Source organism: Gossypium hirsutum, chromosome A07, assembly GCF_007990345.1.
Source record: "Gossypium hirsutum isolate 1008001.06 chromosome A07, Gossypium_hirsutum_v2.1, whole genome shotgun sequence".
Classification (NCBI taxonomy): domain Eukaryota; kingdom Viridiplantae; phylum Streptophyta; class Magnoliopsida; order Malvales; family Malvaceae; genus Gossypium; species Gossypium hirsutum.
The window spans coordinates 27,237,549-27,250,262 of record NC_053430.1 but is presented as its reverse complement, the minus strand read 5'-3'; the positions used below and the strand labels follow the sequence as shown (position 1 = coordinate 27,250,262).

At 30.3% G+C, this 12,714-nt stretch overlaps 2 protein-coding genes across 2 annotated transcripts; both read left to right on the top strand.

Annotated features, from left to right (window-relative positions):
- The first annotated feature begins 1,832 nt into the window (after positions 1–1,832).
- LOC107909990 (uncharacterized) lies at positions 1,833–2,658 on the top strand. Its single transcript, XM_016837719.2, has one exon. The coding sequence runs from the start codon at positions 1,995–1,997 to the stop codon at positions 2,439–2,441; it is 447 nt and encodes a 148-aa protein (XP_016693208.1). The 5' UTR covers positions 1,833–1,994; the 3' UTR covers positions 2,442–2,658.
- Positions 2,659–6,977: 4,319 nt separating this feature from the next.
- Positions 6,978–7,923, top strand: LOC107909989 (uncharacterized). Its single transcript, XM_016837718.2, has one exon. The coding sequence runs from the start codon at positions 7,186–7,188 to the stop codon at positions 7,783–7,785; it is 600 nt and encodes a 199-aa protein (XP_016693207.1). The 5' UTR covers positions 6,978–7,185; the 3' UTR covers positions 7,786–7,923.
- Positions 7,924–12,714: the final 4,791 nt, after the last annotated feature.

The window sequence follows — 12,714 nt, the reverse complement described above, 5'->3', positions numbered from 1 at the left end:
ATAATATTTTATAATTTTTATACTAACAACTAACAATAACAAATATTACTTTTAATGAAAATATAATTAAAATATTTCATTACAATAAAATTTCACTTAATATATAATAAATTAATAATTTATATTGACATTAATGGTTTTGGAATTGAACCAATAGTCAAATTGGTAATATTAGCAATGCTCGAAATTTGTCCTTCAGAAGTTGAGAGACCAATGATTAATTTTATTTTTGAACATCACCACCTACTTGCTCTAATTAATGAGAATAAAAAAATTATTTCATCGATCTAAATCAGTGTTTGCAGAACTAAACCTGAAATCGGTTATGGTATTAGTACAAAGATATGGGTTGAACCGATTAACCTGTGAACCAATACAGACCAATATTTGAGTAAAGATAAAAAAATCCAATTAAACTAATTTTTCTCTATTTTGAATTTTTTATTTTTATGAATTTTTAATAATTTATTTGATTGAACCAGATGAATTTTAAGAACTGGTGGCTTGACTAATTCAACCACCGACCTAATTCAAAAGAATGAAAAAAAGAATATATATATATATATAAGAAAAAATAATACTTTTTTATCTTTTTTTTGCACATGTCAATTTTTAATTAGTTTTTTTTAAATAGATATAATTGTTCAACTAATGACTCAACTAAAAAAAAAGGACTTTGTGACCAACAAAAAAAATGTTTGTACCAAAATGGGACAATTGTATAGTTTAAATACCAAATTGCAGGTTAATCCTCTTTTGAAATATACTTAACAGTTTGACTCCAATTTAAAAAAAAAATGTAATTTAAGTATCACTTGTGACAAAAAAATTTTAACTACCAATATTAAAATATAGTATAATTTAAATATCAATTTATAGTTTAATCCTATAACAAAAGTACAAGCTTAAAAAGTTAAGCTTGTTTAGTTTGTAAGGGATTCAGCCTCTAAAGCCACTAACATACGGCGACCGTTAGAGATTTTCAAAAAATAAATTTAAAATAAAAAATATAAAAAAATATTTATATATCTCATTAAAAGACCATTAACACGTGGCACAGCTTTAGAGATTTTCAAAAATAATTTTATATGGTAAATAAAATAACATAAAATAAAATAAAAAATATTTATATGCCTCCTTAAAAAACCACTGAAATGTGAGAGGTTTTTTAAAAATAATTTTAAATGCTAAAAAAATTAAAAATTAAAAATTTTAAAAAATATTTATATACCTCCTTAAAACACCACTAACATGTGAAAGAGTTTTAGAAGTTTACAAAAAAAAATTTAATATTAAAAATTTAAAAATAAAAAATAAGTATAATTTTTATTTAATTTTCAAGTAAGAGAAAATGAATAGAAAATTTCATTAAAACTTCTTTTGAACTTAAAGGAATTTATAACAAGTTATTTTATGATTCTACCTTATTTTTATTTATTTTTAATAATAGAATGATAAATAACATTTTTGTTTCTTATTTTTAATAATTTTAGTTAAATTTAAATCTTTTAAAGAAGAAAAAAGGAAAAAAAATATTTATTATTCTCTCCTATTATTCGTTGTTAAGAGTAATAGTATCAAAGTTCGGTGATTCAAACAACGTAAGATACCAAGTCATAGTTGAATTACTCCCAAAGACAGCAAGGCTGAACCACAAAACAAAGGCTAGTTTCAAAGTCAAAGGCTCCCACGTTCCAATAGGTAAACGCTGCACGTATTAAACACGCTGCAATTGGCTGCGCTCTCTACAACTAGCTAGCAGCGTCTTCTCCACTTTGTTCATTTCCCCTTACGTGTCGTCTTTCTCCTATAGTTTTACCACTGATTCTTTTTGTGGGCACTTTGACTCTGCTTCCGTCTCTTCCTATATATACCAAATCACTCTCCACTCACTACTCACAACTCTCATATTCCATACCCTTTACCAAATACCACTTTGATTCTTTTACATATTCTTCTTCAGTTAAACAAAGCCAAACAATTTCAACTTGAACATGGGGAACTGCACATCTAGCTGTTTTATCCAGGTTTCGGACATGGCCAAAGTAATCGATGCTCAAGGGAAGCTAAGGAAAGTGAAGCTCCCTGTGAAGGCAGCAGAGCTCATGCTCGACGAACCTGGTCACGTCATCTCTTCCGTGGAAGAGCTGAAACTAACTCGCCGCGTCGTCCCTATGCGAGCTGAGGATGAACTGCTGGCGGCTAAAGCTTACGTTTTGGTTCCTATACAAAGGGTGAACCGCAAAGTTACGGATGTGGATGTGGCGATCATAGAAGCTGCTTGTAGCGGAAAGAAAAGGGCAAAAAGTGGTGCTAAGGTTTTGCCTGAGTTGAGAGAGGAAGAGAGGCAAGTAGATCCTGTTTTGGCTGTCCCTGGGTGCCGGCAAGGGAATTACAGGCCCTGGGCTCCTGTTTTGGAACCAATTTCTGAAGTGCTTTGAGAAGCCATGCTCGTGCTCTTTGTTGGGTTAGGCTTCCTTCATCAGATTTCCCAAATTCATTGTTCAAAAGTTGGGAGATTTTTAATATACTTGAACCTGTAATTTTGTGGTAGAAGAAATCTAGGACCAGTTCTTTCATGTAATTACTGTTTTTCTTTAAATCCTTGTAGCCTCTCAATTTTGGTTATGAAAGTAATACAATACTGATATCCACAAATAAATCTCATTAGGACATACGGAGACGTCGTCTCCTTTACAGCTACCCTACCCTAGATGATGGGAGCACCAGTCTAAGGGCAACCAGATAAATTTCATCAGCTCCTTCTCCCCCAACAACATGGGACATAGATTCTTCTTTCTTATTCTCTCTTTACTCTTCCTCTATATTTGGTCACTCCGACCGACTAACCAGTGGCTAATCAGTCGGGTGGACCACCTATAACCACCGTCTCTCATTTTGTGTATCAACAGAATTAATCTCCAAAATCAGATGAAAACATGAAATCCTTTCCTAAAGTTAAGATCACTCTCGTTTATTTTCTTTTCCTCCTCGTTTATGGCATACCTACTTGCCATTCTCTAATCCATATATAAATATTGGCTCCATGGTGTGGCAAGCCATATATGTGAGCTATGAAAGCTACGCATATATACTGGGTTTGTGCGAGCTATATATGCATAATTGACCCCTTTCTTTGGCTCATTGTGCGAGCTAGGCATTGGTTCATGTGATTAGTGTTAGCTTTTTTGACGAGCTATATATTGCACACATATGTTGTATGTATGTGAGTTGCACCGTATACTATATATATACACTTAGCTGTTATAAGACATGTGTATATGTATACATACATGCATGTATCGGTTCATGTGCTCTCACTTAATATATACGGGAATTGCACAACTCGCAAATATGAATCTTGTCCTTTCACAACGTGTTAGATAGTGATATTAAATTTAGACGCCCCATCATGTTTTATATCATGAAAACATTATACCTTAGCATGTGGCAAGTAAATATCATTGGCAAAGTTTGTGTAGTATATATTGGTGAGCGACAACTGTACTAGGTATGTACATTGGCGACGTTTATTCTTACTATTCTTGGTGACTTAGTAAAGGAGCATACCTCAATAATTCTTATAATTGGCAGTATCTCACCAAGTTGCTTAGCAAACTCCTCATCCGATTACCTTTTACAATTCCTCGCCATTTAGTACCCATGCACACTTGCTATATCACATGGTAATGTGCAAGTGCCCCATATATATAACTTGTACGGACATTAATTACTTATAGCTCGCGTGAGCATTCCAACTCTTGTATAACAACTCACCAGATTTCTACATTTGTTACAACTCGTCGTCAAATTGTTTCAAAGCACCTTGCCAGTTGGCTCTTTAGTCGCGTAACACATCGCCAGTTTCCATGAAACTGCATATAGCTCATAATATATATTACATATATTAGCTTATGTTTTTTTAACTTATGCAAGCCCCTGTATATTTTTATACGAGCCCATGTAAGCTCGCCAAATGCTTGTGACTAGTCTTGTATATATATACCAAATGCACATTGCAAGCTCATATATTACATCTTGCTAATATATACATGCCTATATCGCCCATATCGCATACATATATCACCTCGCTAAAATTGTATATTTATTTATTTATTTATTTGTGATGCTTACAATTCTCGGTGGTTTATATTATGTTGTAGCTCGGCAATCTTAGATCTTCATACACACCTCGCTAAGTTCAGCACAATGTGTCTTGAAGCAAGTTAGAGAGCGCCCTTTTGCTTTTTCAGGCAAGTAAGGATAAAATGTATAATTATATATCATAAACAATTACTGATATACTTTTCTCAAGTTCCTAAGTATAATTTTGTGTGACCTAAAGTATCGTGCATTAGTTTCTCAGTGATCAGTTTTGCACGACTTAAAGTATTGTAAAATGTACCTCATCGACGAACACTCATAGTAATCGTCAAACTTTTTAAGCATAGCCCGACGAAAGGTATGTTTGTATTATAAAAATGAGTGATGTACCTCTTTTGAGTTTATACCTTTTCAAGTATATCTCATTAAGTTTTAAGCTTATATCAACTTAAATTTTAAGCTTACACCATCCTAGGTACAATTCAGTAAATTTTGAGTTTACATTTTTCAGTGTACAACTCATTAGATTTTGAGCTTACATCTCTCTAGGTACAACTCCAATTTTGAGCTTACATCTTCTAAGGCACAACTTACTAAGTTTTGAGCTTACATCTTCCTTGGTATAATTCATTAAATTTTTAGCTCACACCTTCCCAAATACAAGTCCCTAAATTTTGAGTTCACACCTTCTCAGAACATCTCACTAAGTTTTTTAGTTTACACCTCAAGTACAACTCCTTAAAAATTGAGTTCATACCTTCTCCAGTATAACTCACTGAATTTTGAGTTTATACCTTTTCAGATTCTACTCAATAAGTTTTGAGCTTACACCTCCTCAGGTATAGCTCCCTAATTTTTAAGCTCATGCCTTTGCATGAACTCTGGAGCTTACACATTCCTAAGTACAACTCACTAAGTTTTGAGTTGACATCTTTCCAGATACGACTCATCAAGTTTTGAGTACAACTCTTTAATTTCTATACTCGCATCTTTACAGCTCCAACTTTATGTATTAACAAATACAAAAAATGCAAGCTACTTTAGTTGGAAAATTAATTTGGGTAGCTCAAATTAATTTGTGTAAAGCGTTTGCACCTTTTACTCTCTTTAACAAGCGCAAAAGATATAGAGTAGCTCAAATCATTTTATTAACACCTGCGAATAGTAAAATCAGATTATCTTCAGCTTCACCTTTTACTTCTATTGTAAATCCTAATCTAAAATCCGATTATAATTGAATTAATCAACCTAATTTGAGTAAGAAAAGAAATTTAATTAAAACATATTGCTAATTTTTTTTATATGAATAACCAAATTAATTGAATTCACCGACTTTATATAATTATATTAAATTTATCCAAATTCATAATAAAAACTTCTAAACCCAAACCATAATTCAAAACCGAGCCAAATATTCTGAACCCAAATCTATTAACATGTAAAAAATAATAATGAAATCCATTAGTATTCATAATTTTCTGGGAAAAAAGTTTCTCTTTTATTCTTCTAGTTAAATTAAGTTCAATTATACATTCCTAGATGAGCCCCTCACTAAAGCCTCTAATTAATTAGACCTAAATACGAATGATCAAAACCAATTTAGACCCACAATTAAGGGTCATATAAAGATAAGAAAAAGCTCATAAAATTATCTTTGATTTACTTAACTCAATATCTTGTTTTATAAGATTTAATTTTCAAAATAAATAAAATTTAAAATCCAACACCTTCCATCTTGCTCCATATTGACAAGTTAGACACTTCTTTGTCTTTATGTATATATACACACATATATTCAAGAAAAGCCATGTTTTGATTCAAACCAACTCAAAACACATTTTTTACAGTGATGGAGAGATCATCTATATTTTATTTGCATAACAATTTCTTAGCATTTAATCTTTGGTCATTTTAGTAACATTTTCCAACGCCGATTTGGTACATATACCATAACGTTCACGAAGTTAAGCTGTTGCTTTCACCCCTTACTTTCTTTATTTGCTGTTGAGTGTTGACATCTTTGTATTTTGCACTCTATTTTATGATTATCCATTATTGTTTTTTATCCGACAAATTAAGGAATCACCACACCAAACCAATTGTCAACTTCACGTTAAACCCCCCTTGTCTTTATTTTAATCAAAGTAAATGCCATTGCCTTTATATTTAAGATTTAAAAATAGAGTTTACTAAGTGTTAGTTTGATTAGTATTGGTATTGTTATTAGTATAAAAGGACGTGAGTTTGAATGTGTTAAAGTACCTTTATCCTCCTCTTAAAGGTTGTGAAGGGGTTATACCTAGTTCTAGATATTGTATCAAAAAAGAAGAAGAAGAAGATATACGATGCCTCCCCATCGTTTCCCCAAGTTCTTAGAATTATGCGGTGGAATCAGTTCGACCAATTCAACGTAGTTTACTATCACATTAACAATTTAATTATAAATTTTAAAATTTTCATTTATAGTTAATATTTTTCAAAATAAAAATAAAAATATAATATTAATTAAACTATTAAAAAAGAAATAGAGATTATGCTACTGTTTTTTGCAGCCCTATCGGGGAAAAACATAGAGAGAGGGTGGTGTAATTTTAATTGAAATCCTCCCCTCACGTAATTCATAATTTATTAAAGCATGAAAATTGGGGTTAATAATAATAATATAGTTACGGTTGAACCGTTTCTTTGACTTTGTATTTACGTCAGATACGGTAGAGCTACACCAGGGGGGACCCCACATGTCTGTTGCAATCATCAACGTTGATCAATCTTTGTTTATAATAAAAATAAATCAACGATGCAGATGAAAAGAAAATGGCAGTCCCTCCAAAAAGCCAACGACCCCAAATTTATATGAATCTTCCACTAAGTCCACCATAAAATGGTTCACAAGATGGAGCCGTTTAACAAACACCTCCATCTCCATCTCCATCACATTCCTGCATAAAAGTCCTTTCCTCTTCTTAATCACACTCACATGAATCACAAACCCAAACATTTCTTTTAGATTTGTTTTCTTTTTTTATACCGTCATTGAAAGTCGCTTTTCAATTTCTTGTTTATCGGTATATCAAGTTATATATGGGTAACTACGTTACTGCTCTTGCATGTCCTCCGTCGGATACGGCCGGGAAGGTCATTCTTTGGGACGGGTCTGTGCAGGATTTTATTTGGCCGTTGACGGCGGCGGAGCTGATGCTGGAGCATCCTCAACAGGTGGTGGTGGAGTTCCACGAGGCGGTGAACCAGAAGAGGCCGGTTCCGTTGCCAGCTGATCACAAGCTCGACGTGAAAAAGGTTTACGTAATGCTGCCCGTCAAACGAGGGAAGCCGACAACGCTGTCGTCCGAGGAAGCTCGTCGTGTGCTGTCTAGTGCGAACTCGGTGTTGAGGTCGAAATCGGTCTCACCGTCCTCCAAGTTTCTCCCTTTGTTCGCTAGGATATGCCCTGCGAATGATATTCTAGAGATGGCACAAAAATTGCCGTTGCAGAAGAAGGAAAACGGTGGGGAGAAGCAGGAGGAGGTTCAATGTTTGACGGAGTTTTTGATGGAAACGGTGGAAGGTAGGCCGGAGTTTTTGAACAGGCAATATTCAGGGAAGGGATGGAAACCAAGCTTGGATACTATAAAGGAGAAGAAGGTGGAGAGAAAAATTAAGGTACCTCATTGGTTGTTTTAAATAATGAAGCTTACTATAAACAAACAGCTAGCTAGTTCTAGGTTCTGTAATTTGTCCTTCTGCCATTGTTGAATCCATGGTTGGACAACATTGTACAAGTATGTCGAAATCATTACAGGGAACAACTTTGTTTGATCATTGCAAATGTTTTGAGGCTTCCCTAGTCCTACATCTCTTCATCCCTGCGTACAATTAAGAGAATTAATTGCTTCACTGCCCAATAAACATAATCAACATGCAAAGATGGCTGCATTTAAATACGCTTTACTTACTTTTATTTTTTAATCACTATATCTATTAAATCCAATTTGCTGTCAAGTGTGGTTTTAGTCAGCCAAGACTATCCATATTATTTTGTAATTTTACAGTTTTTTTTTTCTAATTTAATTACTAAATTTGGAATTCGGTATATCAAAATTTAAAAATTTTATATAGAATTAAAAGAAATTATTAAAAAATTACATTTAATTTTTTAAAAGAATTTCGAGTGATAGTGTGACACAATCTTCAAATGACACATCATTACACGTTAACAAATCCGAATTTAGGGATCAAATTGAGGAAAACTATCAAGTTATGAGATTAATGTGGACAAAAAAATTAAAGATCAAAATAAAAAAAATTAAATTTAAGAACTAAATATTGCTTTATCCCTAATTTTTATCACTTTTTTCCCCAAAAAGAAAGAACAGAGACAATGATACATATAAGGTAGAATTATAGTTTTGATCCTTCTATTATATTCAAACTTAAAATTAATCTCTATTTTAGTCTCTTTACTTTTATAATGTCATTAATTAGTTCAAATAATTAATATTGTCAGCTATTTCAATTAAAATGAAGTAGATTTTGTTCTTAAAAAAATTACTATTTTCAACTTCTATTATGTTTAAATTTAAAATATATTCTTTGTTTTAGTCTCTTTATTTTCATAACGTTATCAATTAGTCCAAATAGTTAATATTATCATCTACTTTTGACTTTTTTTTCTTCTTAAAAAATACTATTTTCAACTCATCGTGTTAGGTAGGGGCGTAGCCAAAAGGGAGCAGACAAGCGGCCTTGCCCCGCTTTGGTTCAATAAAAAAATTGTTTTATAGCTTCCTCTCTAAAATTAAAATATTCAATTTAGTCCTTTTAAACCATGAAAAAATTATACTTTAATTTAAACATTTCTAATAGAAAATTTTTGCTGTCAGCCCTCAAATTTTATAATTTTATTTTGCCCCTAAACAAAATTTTTTACTTCACCCCTGATGCTAGGCTTGAATTTTTTTATTAGAAATAGTGTTTTCAAGAGAAAAAAAAATGTTAATGTGTTAAGTATTTGGATTAAATAATTATATTAATGTATTAGCTATTTGGATTAACAAATAATATTATAAAATAGAAAGATTAAATTATGTAAAATTAGAATATAAAAATTAAATTAGTAGGGGATGAAATCCAAAATCTGAGCTATATATAATTAATATTTTCCCCTCCAATAAAAAAAAGTTATTCCTTATTAAGTGGAGTTGACTAAGTAATTAACACCAACCCTAATAGTATAAAACTAAATATATTATTAAAATTCCGATATAAATTATGCTGTTATTTATTTAAAGTTAAGAATGAATATATATATATATTATGTTAAATTATAGTGTAATAAAAATTTAAAAATTAAATAAACTTTCAAGTCCCTAATATTTTCTTACATTTAAAAATTAGTCTTTATATTTTTATTTTTAAAAATTTAATTAATTTATTTTTTGATTTAAAAATTTTAACACAAAAATCTTTTATTAAATTTGTTTATATGATATTTTGAAATTTAAAAACTAATTACTTGTAGTCATGTAAAAAAGAATGACTCCCCAATAAACAAAATCAACATGCAAAGATGACTGCATTTAAATTACAATTTAATACACTTTAGTTAGTTTTATTTTTTAATCACTACATATATTAAATCCAATTTGCTGATTTAGTGATGCATTTGTTGAAGTGTGGTTTTAGCCAGCGAAGACTAATTTTTAGGGATAAATCAAAATTTAGCTCTTAAATTTAGATTCTTTTTTAATTTCGTCTCTAGTTTTTCATTTATATTAGTTTCAGAATTTGTCATTTTTTTTTAAAATTGATCTCTAAACTTGAATTTCAGCAAACAGTGTTGAAAATTTTAAAACACAAAAACATCATTAAAATGTATAAAGAAATTTAAAATATTATTTTTAAAAAAAATCAAGTGATGACATGGCATAATCATAGAGTTTTGCAACATTACGTTTTAACGGATTACAAATTTAGAGACTAAATTGAGAAAAAGTTATCAAAATTTGAGACTAAGGTGAAAAAAGTTATTCTTAGAGACTAAAATTCTCTCTTTCAATAAAGAGAGGTTTTAAATCTAAATACTTGAACCCAACGAGACAATGAGGTAAAAATATTTTTATAACATTATTAATTAGTCCAAATAATTAATATTGTTAGTTATTTTAATTAAAATAATATAATTTTTTTAAAAAAATATTATTTTTTAACTCATCATGTTGATATATATATATTATACTGCAAGCAATATTTTTAAGAAAAAAATCTAAATATATATTAATGTGTTAACTATTTAAATTAAGAAATGATAATATAAAAATGGAGAAACTGGATTATGCAAAATTAAATCCGTATAGTGAAGAGATAAAATTCAGAAATTAACACATATATAATTAATATTTTCCCTATCAATAAAAATAAAGTTTTTCTTATTAGGTGGAGTTGACTAAATAATTAACACCAACACTAATATATTATTATAACTCAGATATAAAATTCTGGGCTATATTCTGAAATTGACGAAAAGACCCCCCGCTGTACTGTATAAATAAAATAGGTTACATCTTTCACATATAAATTTAAATATGCGCGAGAATCACATTAGCATTATTTAAGAATTAGAAATATTATTATATATATAAATTAAAATAGTTTCATATTTTACATGATTAATAATTCAGCTACTAAATTAATTCATATTTTCACATCGATTTGATATATAATATTAATTTTATTAAACGATGGATATAAATAAATACTTAAAATATTTTTTAATTTATGACATGAATTATATGAGTGTAACAAAATAAAAATAAAAAAAAAAGTTTTACTAATGGTGCTATTAAAAATCCAAATTATAGGCCCATTAGAAATCTAATATGTGAAGGTAAGAAAGGCGAAAGGCAGCCCAATTTCCTACTGTCCTTGTTTTGTAGAAAATAAGGAATAAGAGGAATAGAAGGATCAGTAGAGTTGATTTACAAGTTATAAACATAATTTTTGATTAGATAGATAAAAATACTTAATTCATACAGTATGGATTTGCACATAAACGATTAGTAAATTGAGGTAAACACGTAGACCTCTACTTAATCCACTGTCAAATCATTGTATTCTTTCAGGATTTCTACTGAAACGTATGTCATATAATTTGATTATTGAATGGTTTGGAGGATGAAATTAAAAACAAGTAAAAGCAAACATCTATCAGAAGTATAAAAGGAACAGATAACGTGAATAGGAAGACAGCAGTGGCTGGGCATGATGCGGTGGAAGTAGAGACTAATGATTAATTTCAGTATTGCACAGCATATATATCCCCTCAAGATAAATGCATGTTGGTGTTGTTGTTAAGATATCTTCATCCAATAATATCTTAAACTCAAAGTCACCACTCATCACTGCATTTCTGAATCCCACGCATGGGTCCATGTACAACTTTTCTATCTCATAAGTAACCCTCAGGTTTTAATTTAAGACGCCATCTTGCTTCAATTTTTTTATTTTTTTATTTTGAGTGTATCGAATGATAGTGTTTTATTTATAATTTTTGAAAAATTTAATTAAATATTTTTAAGTTCTTGAAAATTCTTATTAATTTCATAGAATTATTTGAAATTTTAATTAGCCTCCTCAGTTAGCTCCCTAATTAGTCCCAACATCTACCACTAGTGTGTTTTACTATTGCATTCGACACTTGTTGTAACCACAAGTTTTATCTATTATAAGATTGGTTCAAATTGGTCCATCTATTATTAAATTGATCAATTTAATCTAGGGTTGAGCAAATGAAAAATTAAGAAATAAAAAAACGATGCAAACTTAAGTGTTTGGACGGTTTATGAAAATACATGTTAAAGAAATTTATTTTTTAAGAAATTTTTATGAAAGAGAATTTAAAACTTTACTGTTCAAATTCTATAAAATAAAGTTCATTGTGTTAACTGTTGTGCGGAAGCGTGTAAAAGAGTAAAATTATTGTACTAAAAAATCACACTAAGTTCAATTCCCAGGAAAGAGAGGTGGATCACAAGGATCGCTTAAGTACCAGGTCTTTCCTAGCCAGAATATCCCTCAATCGTAATTTAATAGCACAATAAATCACTACAATCACACACACAATTCATGCAGAATAATACAATAAAGAACACAAGAATTTAACGAGGTTCAGCAAATTTTGCCTACGTCCTCGGGCACTACCAAATATATTTCACTCCAAAATACAAGTGAGAATTTACAAAGAGAGAGAGAGAAAATAATGCCTTAAGTAGAGAATGGCAAGTTTGAGATACAGAATGAGAGATGGTTATGCCTATTTATAGTTGAGGTTCAGGGATCAACTTGCAAAGTCACTTTACAATTTAGGGACCATATATTGCAAATATCTCAGATTTTATTATGCCAATATCTCGATACCCATATCTTTGACTTTCCAATATTTGATACCCATATCTTTGACTTTCCAATATTTGATACCCATATCTTTGACTTTCCATAATTGGATACTCATATCTTTGATTTTCCATAAATATAGATAATTCCCAATAATCTCCACATTGAAAATTTGATTCGAGTAATCTTATCTTCACACAATTCTCTCTGCCTTTGTCAACA

Excerpts from the sequence above, each read along its gene's own strand:
- LOC107909990 (XM_016837719.2), top strand. The coding sequence starts at position 1,995 with ATGGGGAACTGCACATCTAGCTGTTTTATCCAGGTTTCGGACATGGCC.
- LOC107909989 (XM_016837718.2), top strand. The coding sequence starts at position 7,186 with ATGGGTAACTACGTTACTGCTCTTGCATGTCCTCCGTCGGATACGGCC.